Source organism: Hyalella azteca, unplaced genomic scaffold (assembly GCF_000764305.2).
Source record: "Hyalella azteca isolate HAZT.00-mixed unplaced genomic scaffold, Hazt_2.0.2 contig8569, whole genome shotgun sequence".
NCBI classification, from domain to species: domain Eukaryota; kingdom Metazoa; phylum Arthropoda; class Malacostraca; order Amphipoda; family Hyalellidae; genus Hyalella; species Hyalella azteca.
In genome coordinates this window covers 29,239-48,007 of record NW_025938658.1, presented here as the reverse complement: position 1 = coordinate 48,007, position 18,769 = coordinate 29,239, and the positions used below count along the sequence as shown (strand labels likewise).

General features: G+C 38.9%; 1 protein-coding gene across 1 annotated transcript in view; it reads right to left on the bottom strand.

The window, feature by feature from the left end:
* Positions 1-8,218: 8,218 nt before the first annotated feature.
* Positions 8,219-18,769, bottom strand: part of LOC108682491 (2-acylglycerol O-acyltransferase 1) — a 30,717-nt gene continuing 20,166 nt past the window's right edge. The window contains exons 6-8 of the mRNA XM_018171659.2: positions 18,216-18,390; positions 16,658-16,857; positions 8,219-9,609 (exon numbers count right to left, since the gene is read on the bottom strand). Of these exons, the coding sequence (XP_018027148.1) occupies positions 9,455-9,609; positions 16,658-16,857; positions 18,216-18,390 (530 nt within the window). The 3' untranslated portion in view covers positions 8,219-9,454. The remainder of the gene's footprint in view (positions 9,610-16,657; positions 16,858-18,215; positions 18,391-18,769) is intronic.

The following is an 18,769-nucleotide window of genomic DNA, read 5'->3' as shown; positions in this document are numbered from 1 at the left end:
ATAAGAATAAAATAAGTTTTTGTTAAGAGAAGTTGCTGCTATAGTTGGACCAATGAATCTCTTGACTGAATTCAGATGTTGCAGTTTAAACTCGAGGCAGATTTTTGGTCGAAAGTGTACCGGTGAATGTACGTAGTGACGGTATCCCAGATACTCAACTGCTGTACGTAGTGGCGGTATCCCAGATACTCAACTGCTGTACGTAGTGACGGTATCCCAGATACTCCTCAGAACCTCATCACAAGCGCACGCAAGTTTGGTCCTTGCAAATGTCAAGTTTCAGGCACGATTATCTACCGATCAGAACTTCAACACACAGAACTTCAGCCCAAGAACTTTAACATTATGCATTCAACTAGAATATTATTATATGAAACCCTTCAGAAACAGAATAATAATTATTCAACATCTATCTTAAACTTATAGCTTGAAATTCTGATTTCAATTTAAAGTTGTGGCAATCATGTATTGATTGCAGCGCGTTTCTCTTGTTTAATTTGTGATTCATGATGTCTAATGATGACTAGTTTTATGAGTAATATTTTACTTTTGAAACTGTTCGCAGTAGAACAATCCTCACAACTGACTTTTGTAAGGAAATAACGCATATATATAACCGTTTCAATTAATTTTTTTTCAGAATCCATTGCAAGCTATCCGAGCACGCTAAAGGAGCTCGGAGGCGATATGGAAATTCATCGCTGAATTGAAAAACCAATAATGTAACTGTATATGAACTTTATGAGCTGTTTAGTTTGGTAAGGCAACAATTGTATTCAATATTTCCAATTTGAACGGCAACATATGCCAATATTGATTTAAGCCAATATGCGTAATAATGATTTAAGTTATTTCAATGATAAATTGTACAAATAGACAACTTTTAAAATATTGCCGTAGGCGGTATTCGGAAGTGGCGTAATGGCATTAGTGACGTTTTAGTTAAGGTTAAATTAATAAATTATTATAGTCGGCCCAACTTCAAAAAGGTTGTTAGTAAGAGAGCCATTATAGACGCGCCTAATACAAACTTAAGATAACACAGTGAACCAAGTATTCACATCGTGATCGACGGAATAGGTAGCTGGTACACGTATCAGGCAGTAGCCTTTCGGCAAAATTTTTAATGATTAAATAAGCGCGTCTAAAAGCAATAACACGTTGAGCCGGACCAAGAGGTGAAAATTACATGCATAAGTAATTATTAAGGGTCCTATACACGCGTAAATTCAATAGGGTTAGCGGAAAGCTACCTCCAACTCGGTTCCACTTCTGTCTAGTTTTTTATGTCAACTACCTCAAGCTACACTTAATCTATATGGTCGCTTCTACAAGAACATGGGAAAATTTCTTATACTTTATGTTCTAAAAACTAAACTAAATATTATTAAAAAATGTTGTGGTTGTGCAATAAATCAATTTCATACAGTATCTTGTATGATAAATTTAGAATTTAATCAGCGCAGCAACAAGTATATTCATGTTACAATTTACTTGTTAAGCATAATTTTCAAGTTTTTGATTTTATTTTTTGATTCGCCTAAAATTTGAGAATCTGCTATTTTTACTATGAACGCCAAAACAATAATGATTAACCTCTCCTCCACATTCACAACTCATTTACGCTCACCACTCTCTTAAGCTCACTACTCACTTTTGCTATTACACTCACCACTCTTTTACACTCACCACTCTTTTACACTCACCATTCTCTTACGCCTACGACTCTCTTATGCTCTCCACTCTCTTACGCTCACCAGACTCTTTCGCTCATCATTCTCTTATCTTACCACTCTTTCACGCTCACCACTCTCATACGCTCAAGACTCTCTTACGCTCACCACTCTCTTACGCCCACCACTCTATTACGCTAACCACTCTCTTACGCTCACCATTCTCTTACGCTCATCACTCTCTTACGCTCATCACATCTCCCCACACCTATAACATTCTCCAGCCACTTCTTATAACCACCCCATCTCCACTTACTACTCACCTCTCACTTCTCACTCACTCACTCCCATCACTTCTGCCTAAACCCCCCCCCCCTCAGCTGCTCTCAAGACGCCCAACTTTAGCCGTCCAATTTAGCGTCAGAAGTTGACACAGAAAATCAACAATAGGCCTAAAAAAAGTCCCGTCATGAGCCTAACTCGTCCTGAGACTCGGCAGTCCGTCATGGCAGTTCAAATCTAAGCGATGCCATTCAAGTGTTTTGTTTTTATGGTATTCTTTGCTGGAAGTAAGTGGAAAAAGTTTCGAAAATGAGGAATAGCATTCTGTTAAAAAACTTATATATGCACTATCTTAGTTGAAGAATATTTTCTTTAATTCGGGAAGAATTGGCGCACTGAATGATGCAAATAAGCTAGTTTCTCGTCTGAAGCTCCAGCTGAACAATGAGTCCGTTGCGCTCTCATGCACTGTAAATAAATCCCCGTTAAACGGTCTCACCGGAGTTCTAGTGGCCGGGCGACATGCGAAAAGAAATACCGTATGACCGTTTTTATTCAAATTTAACACTATAACCCGTAGAACATATGGGTAAACGGATAAACGGTTTATTTTCACGTGGCGGTCGGCAACTTGAACGCCGATGAGACCGTATTTTTTCCGTGTTTTCAAACAGTGGCAGAAAAAGATACGTAGGGAATGTCCAATTTGATTGCTGAAATGAAAAGAATGATAGAAGAAAAAGCACATAAAGTACAAACGCAGTAACAGTAAACAAGCAAACAATATTATTTAGTTATTTTTTTAATAGTAATAGTTACTGATAATCTGTTGTTTATTTGTTAATAATCTGTTTATTTCATGCTTTTTGATGAATATTTACTGTAGTATATTGATTTATTTGAAAGTGTGCAGGAATTTAAACGGCGTAAATGGTCTGCAGCTCAAGAATCTTGCCACACGTTACATAATTGATTGAATTCATTCATAATTTAGGCAGAAGTTATGATTATCTAGGAACTTGTTTTGTGAACTTAAAATTGATAAGTAAATAAACTTCACTTTATCAACCTCTAGGGGAGTCTTTCTAGAATTTCGAAGCCACTTCAGTTCATTTAAATTCTATTCTATCGCGTATTGTCATCCTGTTTAGCCTCGGGTTAAGCCCAAGTAGACCAAATTGAGTTGTGTCTCCACCACTGTTAATTCTACTCTTGCACAGTAGATGTGAGAATTTCAGCTAGATGGGTTAAGTCGTTTCTGAATCAGGTAACTAGCCGATAGCTGCCGCAAAAATGGGCCTAGATCTCCGCCAAACCCAATAAATGCGTTAATTTTACACCTGCGCCGTGGCTGTAAGAATTTCGGGTATAGGAGTTCAGTTGTTTATGAATTAGATAATTGAACGAAAATTCTCACAAATGCACTTAGATCTTCATCAAACTGAAGCCACATAACACTCGTAATTTTACTTTTGAACAGTGGCTGACACCTTTCTGCATGAAATTTGAAACGCACACTGTTGTTGTGTTCGCTCTAACGCTTCGTTTTCATGATTTCATTATATTGCATGATATTTGATCATTATGCGAGGCTAATTCTAAACCAATCTACATGAAACAAAATACGCACATCGTTGAAGTTCTTTCGCTGATATATGTTCTTGCCTGTGCGCTTGTGGGTGAGGTCCTAACGGACTATTTTTTTCTATTTTGCTCTTACACAAAATACAAAATGCAAATTAGATTAACACCTAGGCTGAAAACAAAATTAATTTAAAATTTTATGTAGAGCAACTTAAAATAGTTACAATGAACCTTTGTGAAGTTCATTTCTCAATCCATGATATGATCATTACGACAAAGTTAAGGCCTAAAAAATTAGAAGGAAGGTCAGAAATCACGTAATGGACTTTATTATGAAGGATGTTTCATGTGGTGGTTTATTTTATTTCATGTCGTTGTAATATGTCCTTAAGACTCGGGCAAGTTAGAGGATGTAGTAATATGCATAAAACTATATAGAGGACATAGTATATAGTAGTAATATGTATACAACTATATAGAGGACATAGTATATAGCAGTAGTAATATGTATACAACTATATATAGAGGACATAGTATATAGTAGTAATATGTATACAACTCTATAGAGGACATAGTATATAGTAGTAGTAATATGCACACAACTCTATAGAGGACATAGTATATAGTAGTAATATGTATACAACTATATTGAGGACATAGTATATAGTAGTAATATGTATACAACTATATATAGAGGACATAGTATATAGCAGTAGTAATATGTATACAACTATATAGAGGACATAGTATATAGTAGTAAGTATACAACTATAAAGAGGAAATAGTATATAGTAGCAGTTATATGTAAACAACTATATAGAGGACAACTATATAATTGGAGTTATTTGGAACAAATATTGACGAGGATTTTCATAAGAGGCAAGCACCATAATTGCCTATACCAGAAACGACCGATTTCATAAGCCCGAAATTGTTTCACATATGCGCCGGTGTAAAATTTAAATATTTCTCGAGTTAGGTGGTGAAAAGGTTTCGTTTCCGGCAGTTATTTGTTAATTACATAATTTAAATGTTAGGGGTTGAACAGGTTATGCATTTTTTCATTTTGTATTAGAACGTGTTGAACGTGACCTTAGCCAAATCAGCGAAAGCTTGTTTAGTCTTGCGTTTGCCGTCGATATGTAAGGTTCATCTCGTGTAAAAAGAGGAAGGGTGAACAGTGGAATTAAATCTTAAGTTATCTGGGGCCATACTTTCAAAATAAGATAAGAGATCGTAAATTCATCAGCCAATCATTGACGGCTTTTCGAGCAAAATCCACCAATCATAAACAAGAAAACAGAGCGTATAAGTACTTACGTTCACTTACTGAATTTTGAAAATATGGCCCCTGTTACTTTTGCATGCGTGTAGATTTGGTGTGTAAATATTTTAGAAGCTTTTCAGTAGCAAGATTTTGACGTTTCTGATTAGGAATACGATGTTCAAATTCAAGGCAATTTTTGCTAGATATTTAATTTTGTTCATTTATTCGTTTCAATAGAATTAATTAATAGTTGTCCAGCTAGTAACGGCCTCAGTAATCGTCTCGATTCAAGTCTTCATCTCATTAACTAATAGACCGGAACTTATTCTCAAAGAATATTTCAGTAATATTTCACAAATTTTCTCAGTAATAGTTAATAATATTTCCTGATTCACTCACAAATAAAGATACACAAGGAAATATCATGATTATTTCACTAAAGAACGACCTAGATGAACAGTGCATGGATGAAGAAGGCAATTTGTTCTATCTTTATTTAATGCATCCCTGGCACAAAGACGACTAAAACCGCATGCCTGAAATTATTACAGCCACTGCAAATTTGTATAATTCACTAATATTTAATTTTAGAGCAGATCCAGGTGCATTTGTGACAGCTATCTGCTAATTACCTAGCTTAGAAACGATTAAACCCACATTCCAGGAATGATTACTGCGACTGTGAGAGTGTAAAATTAACAAATTTCTTGAGTTTAGTGGATATCAAAATTAATATTGATGTGGTTATTGGTAAATTATCTAATTTAGAAGGAACTAAAATCAAATACATGTAATCATTACAGCCACTGTTCTGGTATAAAATTACCATATTTTCAACTTTGTTTGAAGTCAAGGTTTTCTGCTGCAGTTTAAGTTATTCCACTATTGATTAACACCACAGTACTGGCCGCCGATAATGCGGCTCTGAGTTCAATCCAAGTTATTCCCCAATACGGCTCTAGGTTGAGATATTTAATCAGTTCATTAACTTTATTTCGTACCTTCGATGCGCCGAGGATTGGAAAATCGAAACCCAATTTAGGATTTTTCGCCGTCGCTTCCAAATCACCATCGATCTTTTTCGTCTTAGAATATTTTTCAATTGAGAATTTACCTATCCTGATTGGCTCCGCTTGATTGGCTTTATTTTAGTTTGTAGTTTTGAATATACATTGTGATTGTCCTTTGCTGATGGCATAATGTTACTAAGAAATATGCTCTACATTTTCAAATCCGCAGTTCCGCTACTGAGGATGGCTGCAGCTCAAAAATTGTTGAAAAGAACCAGACGTTAGATTTTCCTCTCTTTTTGACTTATTTCCTTCCAGGAACATGGTTTATTTTTAATGGTTCAGCTACATTTATATATATTTATAATATAGAATATATAGAATATTATAAAGCCGATCAGATACTATATATTTTTCCCGTACACAATGTTTAAAAATCTTCCCTCTATAATTAATCTCATTTTACATGCAAATGCAATTTTATCAAGTAACTCAATTTGCGGCGAATAAATTATTTATTCACGAGCATTTATTAAATTTATTTTATTTCCATGCTAGCACGAATTTTTCATATTTTGAGGAGAATCTACGTCAGCGGTTATCGTTCCTGGAAATCTCTTTTATATTCCGCACATAGATAGTTAGTTATTTATCTATATATATATAGTTAGTTATATATCTATATAGATAGTTAGAGATAAGCTAATTGATAGTCACTGAAATCAAAGTCTCAATTTTCATGACGCTGCGCGGATGATGGATGATGTGTCACCGGGCAAAGCTTTCAAATCCTAGCAATGCGATCCGCAGAATCTGGGTCTTCTAAAGCCCGGTACGATCTGTACTCAGGACATCGATTGAAAACGATTGATCTTACGTGAATGTCGACTGAGTAAAACCGACGTTTATATGCACGCTGGACATTATAACGCTGCGCGCGGTGCGGTGGTTGTAGCACCAGACGTTATAACGCTGCGCGGTGCGATGGTTGTAACGCCAGACGTTATAGCGCTGCACACGGTGCGGTGGTTGTAGCACCAGACGTTATAACGCTGCACGCGGTGCGGTGGTTGTAGCGCCAGACGTTATAACGCTGCACTCGGTGCGGTGGTTGCAGCGCCAGACGGTATAACGCTGCGCGCGGTGCGGTGGTTGTAGCGCCAGACGTTATAACGCTGCACGCGGTGCGGTGGTTGTAGCGCCAGACGTTATAACGCTGCACACGGTGCGATGGTTGTAGCGCCAGACGTTATAACGCTGCACGCGGTGCGGTGGTTGTAGCGTCAGACGTTATAACGCTGCACACGGTGCGGTGGTTGTAGCGTCAGACGTTATAACGCTGCACTCGGTGCTGTGGTTGTAGCGCCAGACTTTATAACGCTGGACGCTGTAAACTCAAAATGTGAAGCAAAAATTGCACAACACAAACAAAATATTTTATTTAAGCAAACTTTTTTTAATGCAACAAGTTGCACATCACAATAATTTATTTAACTAGCCATATTCTCAGTAACTCTCATCGCATCAAAGTCGATCGAACAGTCGTTTATTTAATTATCTAATTAATTGGTTTCAATTAACACGCCTAAAGAACAGTGTCACCAGTCAGTCTGTTACCAGTGCAAGTGTCCAATAGTTCAGTGTTTGCATGCTTAAGGTTAATGAGTTTCCGTGGCCAAAAAGTCATTATATTTTCATCGCCATTATTGAGATGAAAAAACTCGCTAGTTCGTCCCCGCTATAAATGCAAAGAAGAATGTCCCTCTTTAGCATAAATTTTCTGTCTTCTGTTATGTAGGACAACCGTTATTATTTTCTGTCCTCCGTTATGAAGGACAACAGCTATTATTTTCTGTCCTCCGTTATGTAGGACAACCGCTCTTATTTTCTGTCCTCCGTTATGTATGACAGCCGCTATTATTTTCTGTCCTCCGTTATGTAGGACAACCGTTATTATTTTCTGTCCTTCGTTATGTAGGACAACCGCTCTTATTTTCTGTCCTCCGTTATGTATGACAGCCGCTCTTATTTTTTGTCCTGCGTTATGTAGGACAGCCGCTATTATTTTCTGTCCTCCGTTATGTAGGACAACCGCTCTTATTTTCTGTCCTTCGTTATGTAGGACAACCGCTCTTATTTTCTGTCCTTCGTTGCGTAAAAGAGCCGCTATATCTTCAAATATGATAAAAGTTAAAATTTTCAAGCGATAATCTGTTCAGGCTTTCATTTAACATTTTTAGTAATCAATGTCCGGTATAAAAAAGAAACAAAGTTGATACAGTTACTAACATCATATGAAAAAACAATTTGAAAAACAACATTAATTAATAAATAAAATCTAAATATTTATAAAAAATTCCATTAGGCAATTATCGAAAAAAATTGAATGCAGTTAATTCAGTCATTCATCATTCATGGTATTTTTAAACAGGATATTTTACATTATAAAATACTGCCTACAAGCACAAGGGCAGTTGAATAAAATGCCTTAGATCAAGACTAATATTTCAAGTTTATCAAACTCGTTTTTTTACGTCCACGAAATATTCAAATGATTTATCCAACACACTAGACATTGAATTAAGGTTTGTTCACAGCATTACATTATACTGAAAACAAACCTTGATTTTTACACGATATTACACAAAACCTCAACGAATTTATTCTTGATGTCGCTTTGCATTTCTGTGAGCTGAGTCATGTGAAGCAAGGCCATAAAATTAATCAATTGAATAAAATTAAACAATTGAAGTTGATTTTAGTTTGAGTCCTTGGTTACGTAATTGGGAATATATGGAAGCCATTCCCCTAATTTTTGAATCGTGTGATACTCGAAAACATTTTATTTTCCTCGTCTATATAGCTGAACTTGGATTGAAATATCCCGACATTGAGCGCTTTCTTTAGATCATAAAGTGGGGAATACCAATTCAAAATCTTGCAGTTATCCCTCGCAGAAGCCGAACATATAAATTGTACGAGCTGTACGCAACAAATGCCACACATAGAAATGGTATAAAAGACAAGCCGCAAGAACAACTCGAACAAAAATTTTTAGCGTAAAACTTTTCAGAAGTATTGATCGCTTCCATATGTTATGTCCTGAAGTCTAAAAGTTGATGTATTCACTTCAAAAAATTTTCTGCACTCCAAATACTACGTCAAAAAATGTCTACATTTGTTTGTGCTTCGTCTACCATTGTTTGAATAACTGCAGAATATTCTATATATTGAAACAGATACATTGATTTTAATAAATTGCTGTGACAGTTGCAGATATAAGACTAATAAATAAATCGCGGAATCTGGCAATATCGAGACTTGTGTTTAATTAGACAAGCGATTCCATTTATTTGAATTGTTTAAATGATAAAATTTAATGATGAATAGTGGAATAAGAATATTTAGCAGTCAAATTATCATAGTTATCTGTATGGCTGAAGCTGTGTGCAGATCAGCTGATCTTTCCCTCTATACGACCCGATGATCCGATCTTCTGAGGTTAAATGATCGAGATTGATCTCGTCAGTATACATTGGGATCAGACGGTCATGTCTGGCCATAAGACCCTCACTGATCCATGACAAAGATCAAGACAATCTGCACATGCTGAAGGATCGTTCATGTACATCAAAAGATCAGACGATCTGTATTGGTACAGTGGGATCCTTAGCGTATGTTTCTTTGTGCTCGTTGTAGAGTTCTACGATCGCCTGCTTGTAGCGCTCGTGCAGAGCAAGGATCTGCTCGTCCGTGGGCTTCTTCACAGGCTCTACGTGAATAGGAGAACCAACTGCAATGAAAAGAAAAAAAACTCAGTGTAATAAATTAAAACCTTCAATGAAAATAATTAAATTTCTTGCTACATTTTTTAGCGCACTCCGTATCATATAAACCAACTGCAATGAAAAGAAAAAAAATCAGTACAAAAATTAAAACCTTCAATGAAAATAATTAAATTTATTGCTTCATTTTTTAGCGCGCTCCGTATCATATAAAAAATGATATCCTGATAATAGATTCCGATTGCATTGGAAATTTAGTGCAATAAAATACGCATGTTAAATCTTATGTGTTTCAATCAATTTCTTAGTAAAGACATGATCCAAACTTCGTGACACTGAAAATTCAGCAGAATAGTTACATGGTAATAATTACATCTCTGAATGAATGGTTCAATGTTCAGAGTAAATTAAATCTGCGCTGTCAAGTCCGTAGAGTTTATTCAACCGGCTCTGTTACTTGGAAAACTTGGATAATATGTGTGGGTGCGAGTACTTTTCTTTTTCAATATCTACCTAATTTCGCACATATATGACAATATCCAATCGAATTTCTTTCCTTCACAATCGTCAAATATAATTTACACCCTGTTCCCAACCCTCCATAACCACACTTCCTCAATTAACCTCGAAACTTGCGTCGAACCCTTCCTCCTTCCTATACCTTTCACTTCTTCAAACCCTCTTTACTTTTTATGCCATACAACCCTTTAAATTTTTACATTTTTTTACTTTTACACTCATCGAAGCCTCATCACTCCTCCATGCGTGTTTAATATTCCTGGCCCTGTCATAAAAATTATATTAAACATGTTTTCTTCCCAGTCATAAAAATTATCCAATCCTTATCACTCACACTAGCCTCTTCTCACCACCGCTTTTTTCTCTCTTCTTTGCGCTTTATTTCTTACACGTCTTTCCTCTCTTCCTAGTCATTTCTCTACAGCAAACCTTTTCATTCCTGCAAACTTTTTCACTCTTCCTAGTCATTTCACTTCGACAAACCTATTCACTTTTTCTAGCCATTTCCTTCCTAGGAAACAATTCACTGTTCCCTGCAATTTCCCTCCTCAAAACATTTCCACTCTTCTTTCCTCTTCCACTCACTTCTTTTTCACCTCTCCTAACCCTTTTCACGTAATGATAACACTCACAATCCCTTTCATTCCACCGATAATTTACGATCAGAAGCCCGCGATCGCTGCAGGCACTACCCCACGACTGTCAAATTTCAACTGCGATCGACACGCTCATTCCCGAGTCCCATTCCCACTAATTCCAGTCATTCCAAGACGACAGGGAATCCTTCCCAGCACCGCAGGCTGGGCGGATTTTGACGCAGGACTGATTGCTAAAGAATTTGATCGAACGCAAGAGACGCGGAAGAAAATCATCAGATCTGACACTGGCGATAGGAGGAGATCTGTTATATTTCTGTTGGGAGAAGGGGATAGAATTATTGGTGTGGCAACATGATGGCTTTCTTGTTGGGAATCTATTGAGATCTAAGAGATGTATAATTAGTGTTCAGACAATAGATCTCTTTTATTGGTGTTGAGAGATCAAGTGAATGGGGTTGAGGCAAGATTTATTTGAAATTGTGTAGAGACATGCTATTTGTTATATTGGTGTTGAAAAGGGAGATAAATTTTATTGATGCTTAAAATTCTGTTAATTAGTGTAAAAATAATCTGCCTTTTATTTGATATATTGGCGTTAAGCCAAGAAATCTGTACTTTTTCATGTTGGGACGATAGATCATTTTATTGGAGCCGAGACTGATCTCATATTAATTACTAATGATGAATCGTTCGCTCATTTCCAGCGTGGGAAGGACACGTCAACTTACGGAGAGGAAAAGATGGAACTTTTCCGCCACGCAAGCGGTGCGCAGAGAGCCGCCGACAACTTGACGCTCAGAACTCAAGACGCGGACGCGAAGCAAAACAAAGTTGTTGCTGTGCGCTGAGGTTCTTACTTAATTAGGACTTGAACTGCAGCAACTTGAGAATGTTGTCATTCGTAAGGGGGATGTTGCAAGCTGCTGTAAGCATCAGGTGAATGTTGTACGCCATCAGGTGAATGTTGTACGCCATCAGGTGTTGGATGTTGTAAGCCACCAGGTGGATGTTGTAAGCCATCAGGTGGATGTTGTAAGCCATCAGGTGGATGTTGTGAGCCACCAGATGGATGTTGTCACCAGCTTATGAACTGCCACTGAACTGCCAGCCATTGCCCACCGATTATGCGGCCTATGATCTTCTAAATTGTTTCCCATGTTTTTCATATTCATATATAACTTTTTTTCTGTTTCCAACAAGCCTGAGGTCGATGACATAGAGAGTCCAATTAGAGGTGAGTGGTCAGGGCTTGTTTACCCCGTCTGAGGCCCTGATGTCAATAGTTATGTATTAAATGAATATGTTGTGTATTATGTATGTTATGTATTAAATGAAGCTGGATTCTAGCGAACAGATTTTAAGCGGATTCCTCCTGAAGAGTATAAATAAAATTAAAATATATTATAAGAAGTGAATATAACGGTTTACTTTTTTTTAATATTTGTGATTCATTAATACAAGAAAGCACACTTTATTATTTTAATTTATTTAATTAATTTTCCCGTTATTCATCTAACTTCATTTGAAATATTTTACTGTAATTTATATGTACTATAATTTATATGTATATATGAAGAGTTGTCGGCGCAAGATAAGATTATTAAATAAGATAATCCATGTAAGATAAGATTGTTAAATAAGATAATCCATGCAAGATAAGATTGTTAAATAAGATAATCCATGCAAGATAAGATTGTTAAATAAGATAATCCATGCAAGATAAGATTGTTAAATAATTGAACGCCTCTTGAGAGCCAGGTCAGCCTCGCAGGACGCACCTAATTAAAGGATACTAAACTTCCACTTTAAATATAATGATGAAGGCTTTACCCAGGCTTTCCTACTATAAAGATTTAAGTCAACATATTACAGAGTCTGAAATTGGGAGCTCCGTAATTACTTGACTCAAATTGCAGTGAATAATACTTCTCATATTGAATTCATTTACATTTACTCAATCTTCTGAACGAAAGATTTGGACTTTTAACCGGATGAAGATGCGGAGAGCAGAACGTCGTATCGTATCGTAACTAAGACAAAAGGAAATATGGATTTCATCCAATTTACAATGTACGACCACAACATTATTGAAGTTTCCAGTTTTATTCCGAAGCAAAATTATAAAGAATGTGATAAAGAACGAACGTTTGAAAATGAAAAAAACACGATAACATGAAAAAACAATACATAAAAACAGAAAGGCGAACGCACGCGACTGAGGTAAGCAGAATTTTCTCGGAAGATTTATTCTTATTTTCTTTTAAGAATGAGAATAAACTTTCTGATATTCACAGTTAGTAAAAATTAAACAGCAAGTTTTCAATTTTAGTCTGTATTTTTGAATCATATTATGGAGTATTTTTGCTTAGACTAGGGTAAAAATTTTCCTTTTGTAGAAGGAAATGTATTTTGTGAATGCACATCTCTGTCGGCATTATATGCACATCAGCATCATTAATTGCACATCATATATATAATTTTTGTCGACATTCAAGCAATATATATTTTTCGACATACTTGTAAAGTACATTTACACCATTCCTATACGTCCGTCAACACAAATGTGACGTGAGCTTCAAGGTATCGAGTACAAATTAATTGAGTACACTCAAATGTACTGAGTTATGGAGCTGTACTAGCTTACTCTTCCGATATTTTTTCACTCACCTAAGGTATTATTTTCTTCACTCACTTGAAAAATGAATTTCATTCACCTCATCTGTTATTTGTTCACTAACGCGGTAGCCGACATTTCTCAATGCTGTTCTGCAATAAATTTGTTACCAGACTCGAACAAAAGAAGATACATTATTTTAAGAAGAAAAAGCGGAATAAATTCCATCGCGATGCAACCTTTTTCAAGTGAATCAAAAAACTGAAAATGAAAGACGACTTTCCGCGCGTGGCTCGCATACGCGCTGTGGGATGCCGGCTGGGGGAGTGGTGGACCACATTGTGCGGGGAGTGGTGGAGTGGTGGACCACATTGTGCGGGGCGTGGTGGAGTGGTGGACCACATTGTGCGGGGCGTGGTGAAGTGAAGGACCACATTGTGCGGGGAGTGGTGGAGTGAAGGACCACATTGTGCGGGGAGTGGTGGAGTGATGGACCACATTGTGCGGGGAGTGGTGGAGTGTCGTCATTCCCATGACGGATTGGTTGACTGGTTTGATCGCATTTTGGTGATTGGTTAATGCCCGTGACGTCACTGAGATCAGTGACGTCACAGGCGAACAACAAACTAAATCCGCAAAATTGAGCTACTGATGGGTTAATCTTATACTAGTTCAACCATGGAATGTAATATCACCTTCTGCCTGCAGTATGGTGGATGGTGAAATATAAACTAAATAGGTGAAAAACTTTTGTTCTTGTGAGAAAGTTTTTCATTTAATGCATGTATTCAGCCGCCAAATGAAACTCATACATGTAGTACAGAGATGTTCAATGAAAGTATTCCCCTCAGACAATAACAATAAAGTTATTGTCATGATAACCCAATGAGAAAAAAATGATATGGACATATATACAGGATTATTTTTAAATAACATAAGCTCGAGCAGCGATCAAGCGGCAAAGCATCCATGGCGACATAACAGTAAGAACAAAGTGCTCCTCTGGAGCCGGAATTGCCAGAAAATTTGGGAATGAGCGCATAACGTGAAGAGCACCGCAATGAGCACGTAGCATGAAGAGCACCGCAATGAGCACGTAGCATGAAGAGCACCGCATGCAATGAGCACGTAGCATGAAGAGCACCGCATCACATGCAATGAGCACGTAGCATGAAGAGCACCGCATGCAATGAGCACGTAGCATAAAAAGCACCGCATGCAATGAGCACGTAGCATAAAAAGCAACACATGCAATGAGCACGTAGCATGAAGAGCACCGCGATCGGTTAGCACTGAGCTAGACGACTGCCGTCCCTTCATATTAACTGATGCTCATCATTCTGGGCGCTCACTGTTATGCAATGCTCTCCATGATGCGTTTCACTGCGCACGCTACTGCTGTTCATGCTGAATGCGCAGTGCGCGGTCTGCCTCAAAGGTCCGTTAATAGAGAGGTATATCCTAAAGACCCGTACATACAACGGTGCATTCTGAAGGCCCGCTAATACAGCGGTGCATCCTAAAGGCCCGTTTATACATCGGTGCATCCTAAAGGCCCGTTAATACAGCGGTGCATCCTAAAGGCCCGTTAATACAGCGGTGCATCATGAAGGCCCTTTAGTACTGAGGTGTATCCTAAAGGCCCGTTCAAACAGCGGTGCATTCTGAAGGCCCGTTAATACAACGGTGCCTCCTAATGACCCGTTTATACAGCGGTGCGTCCTAAAGGCCCGTTCATACAACGGTGCCTCCTAAAGGCCCGTTAATACAGCGGTGCCTCCTAAAGACCCGTTCATACAACGGTGCCTCCTGAAGGCCCGTTTATACATCGGTACTTTCCGAAGGCCCGTTAATACAGCGGTGCATCCTAAAGGCCCGTTTATACATCGGTACATTCTGAAGGCCCGTTAATACAGCGGTGCATCCTAAAGGTCCGTTTATACATCGGTGCATCCTAAAGGCCCGTTAATGCAGCGGTGCATCATAAAGGCCCGTTTATACATCGGTGCATCCTAAAGGCCCGTTAATGCAGCGGTGCATCCTAAAGGCCCGTTTATACATCGGTGCATCCTAAAGGCCCGTTAATACAGCGGTGCATCCTAAAGGCCCGTTAATGCAGCGGTGCATCCTAAAGGCCCGTTTATACATCGGTGCATCCTAAAGGCCCGTTAATACAGCGGTGCATCCTAAAGGCCCGTTTATACATCGGTGCATCCTAAAGGCCCGTTAATACAGCGGTGCATCCTAAAGACCCCTTAGTACAGCGGCGCAGATTCGCTGCAGGTCTGGAATACGAGGTCATTGGCCTGGAATGGTTCCAGGATTGCCAGCAGGATCAAGCGCTGGATCAACACATCCACTCAGTAGATTATCCTCCAGTGGGAATAGAGCGGATCTCTTGCAAAGCGGATTTCGGAGAAAGTGGGACGAGAGTGAGATCCTTGCCGATCTAAACAGTTATTGATGGGAGTGAGATCCTTGCCGATCTAAAGAGTTATTGACGAGAGTGAGATCGTTGCAGATCTAAACAGCTATAGTCTTTGCTTGTCTTGCAGGCTGCTAACCTTTACTGCACTGATTGCTATTAAGGAGGTTTTGGTTAGAGCAACTGTTGCTGTGGTGGTCTTGGTTATTAAATATATTTTATGAGAGAAATTCTTGAAGACGATTGTCAATGAGAAGAGTTTTAGTATAATCAATGGTAAATGAGAGTTTTTTTAGGCTGAAGTTAATGAGAAGATAATTTCAGGCTAAATTTAATGAGAAGATATTTTTTAGACTAAAGTAAATGAGAAGTTTTTTTGTAAACAAAAATTAATGCGAACTAACGCACAAATATCTGCTAATAACTGTAATTAGGTTGTGGGCAATTCTTTACTAGAATGATTGTGTTTCTTTGTAGTCCATTGCTGAGGAAAATGATTTCGTTGCTGTCTATAGTAAAAAAATATTACATATTGCATACCATATTTATTGCTAATTTTTTTTGCAGCTGCCGATCACTAATGACAATGCCTATGATTTCTCATACCGCACTTCACATCAACAGCTTGCTCAGGCTCCTGCGTTTAATGGCTAGCACTATTTGTGTAGAAAGAATTTTTATCTTGTCGCCATCGAAATCAATTAATTTTCTTAAATTTACATGCCTCAGATTTTGACAGACTCATGCTTTTCCCAATGAACTGTTGAGCAGAACTTTTCCCATTATTTTTTGACTGATAACATAACATGAGTTTCTTGAGCAAATGTATCCTTTTCGTTTCAACTTATATATAAATTTCCCGGAAATTTTGTACATAAAACATTTTGATTCTAACTTACCCACAACGAAGATGGGTTTCCTGTAGGGGACGATGCCGAAGCTGTACTGGAAGACGCCCCTGCCCATGAAGATGCAAGGGGCGAGGCCGAACATGTGCTGCAGTGCGTCCTGTACCCGACGTACCAACGAGCCCTTGGGGTTGGCCACTTGGTCGTACACGTCGTTCTCCCCGAACCCGAACATCGGCACCAGCGCGGCGCTGCGGCGACAACATTGGATTGTATACCTCCAAGAGGAACTTAGGGCACGAGTTTCTGTACCGAATTAATGTTCATTTACATGCGATCAATCCTCGAAAATATTAGCCCAAGCGAACGACCAACAAACAAACATAAGTCTAGTTCAGTAAACACACAAGGCCGTTACTGTGTGGGACTTACATGTGGCAGCTGTATTCTTTCAACTTCACTTCGCCCTGGCTTCATTATCCTTCGCTTCAACTCAGCTCTTCTTCTCTTCAAGCACACTCTATACTTTGATCATCATTACACTGCCCTTCCTCTCAGCCCCATGTAGTCTTTAATTAACTCGAACCCCACCCTATCCTCGATCCACCCCCAATTTGCCCTCGTTCTAAGTACAACCTATCTTGATCTCACCCCCCCCCCCCAATAACTCCCCACTCATGCTTCCTCATATCATAATTTAGCCTCTCTTCAACCCCACGTACACAATATTGATCCCACTCACAATACATCCCCTCACCCCACCAGCATCGTAGTTATATACGCACCTCGCTCAACCGCACCGTACTCCGTCCTAATCTTTCTTCACTCAACCCTCACGACCGCTTCACACTTCACTCATTTCCGCACAGTTACACCATCCACACTCAACTTTCACTCAACTCTGACCTTAGCATCACTATCACACCACCCAACTTCACCCAACCCTTTCACCCGTTCTCTGCTCTCTTTCCATCGAAGGTTTCTAATTAAACTTCATTACATGACATCACACATAAGTTATTGAATTGTCATCGTGGGCACTTGCGGAAGTGATTTTTTAGCCGTCCCAAGCGTGTCTCCAATATTGTACTTTACATTATATCTTTCCTTCGTCAGGTCTGAACAAAGTACCTACTGCTGAACGTATAGCTGATTACCTGCAATTGCATTTGTATTCTAAAATGTATTTTCAAGCTTATCGATACCGACAATTGAATAAATATTTTGATATTTGAACACCGAGCGTTGAAGACCCCTCTTTCCCCTCACACTCCTCACTCCTCACTCCCGTCACTACCCTCACTACTCTCACCTCTTACTCCCATCACCCCTCACTCCCCTCACCCTTACCTCTTCTCACCACTCACTCCCATCACCCCTCACTCACTCTCTTCACCAATTACTCTCTTCTCCCCTAGCTCCTTTATCCTTCACTCACTCACCCCTCACTCCCCTCACTTCTCATTCTCTCAACCTCAAGCGAGGTTGAGAGCTCACTCCCTTTAACCTCCGCTCCCTTCTCCCTCACTGCTCTCACCAATCACTCCCCTTACCCTCATTCCGTTTACCAATCACCTCCCCCCCCCCTCCCACTCCTCCCACCCCTCACCCATGTCGGAGGGCCATCTTAGCAAAGCCCTTCCTCTTCTCCAGATGCAGGAGGACCTGGCCGGGGTGACAGTCCAGGCTCTCAGGAGCGCCCCCCACCACCAGACAGAGGGCACGACCGCTCCCCTCGCGCCCCAGCAGGTGGTCCATGCTGGCCCTCGTCGCACTCACGGCGCCTGCAGCGGCGGTTCGAGGGTAAACTCGTGAATATGGCGCCCCATCATCAGGATATTTAATTATGATTCAGGTTATATTAGCGAGTGTTATTATTATTAGCTTATTAGAATTATTATTTATTATTATTATTAGCTAATTATTATTAGCTTATTAGAATTTGAATTTTTCGGTGGGTGGAGCTTACCGGAATATAATGATCCGTGTAAAACGTGCATAAAATTATCTTACAGATTATATATTATGCATTATCATGAGAGGCTCATCATTATGTCCAATTTGTTGGAGCTTGATGGTGATTAATTGGTAGAACTGATCGAGATAAAAAAATGCGAACTTAACTATGATGGTTAAACTTGTAGAACTCATCGCTGCGTATAA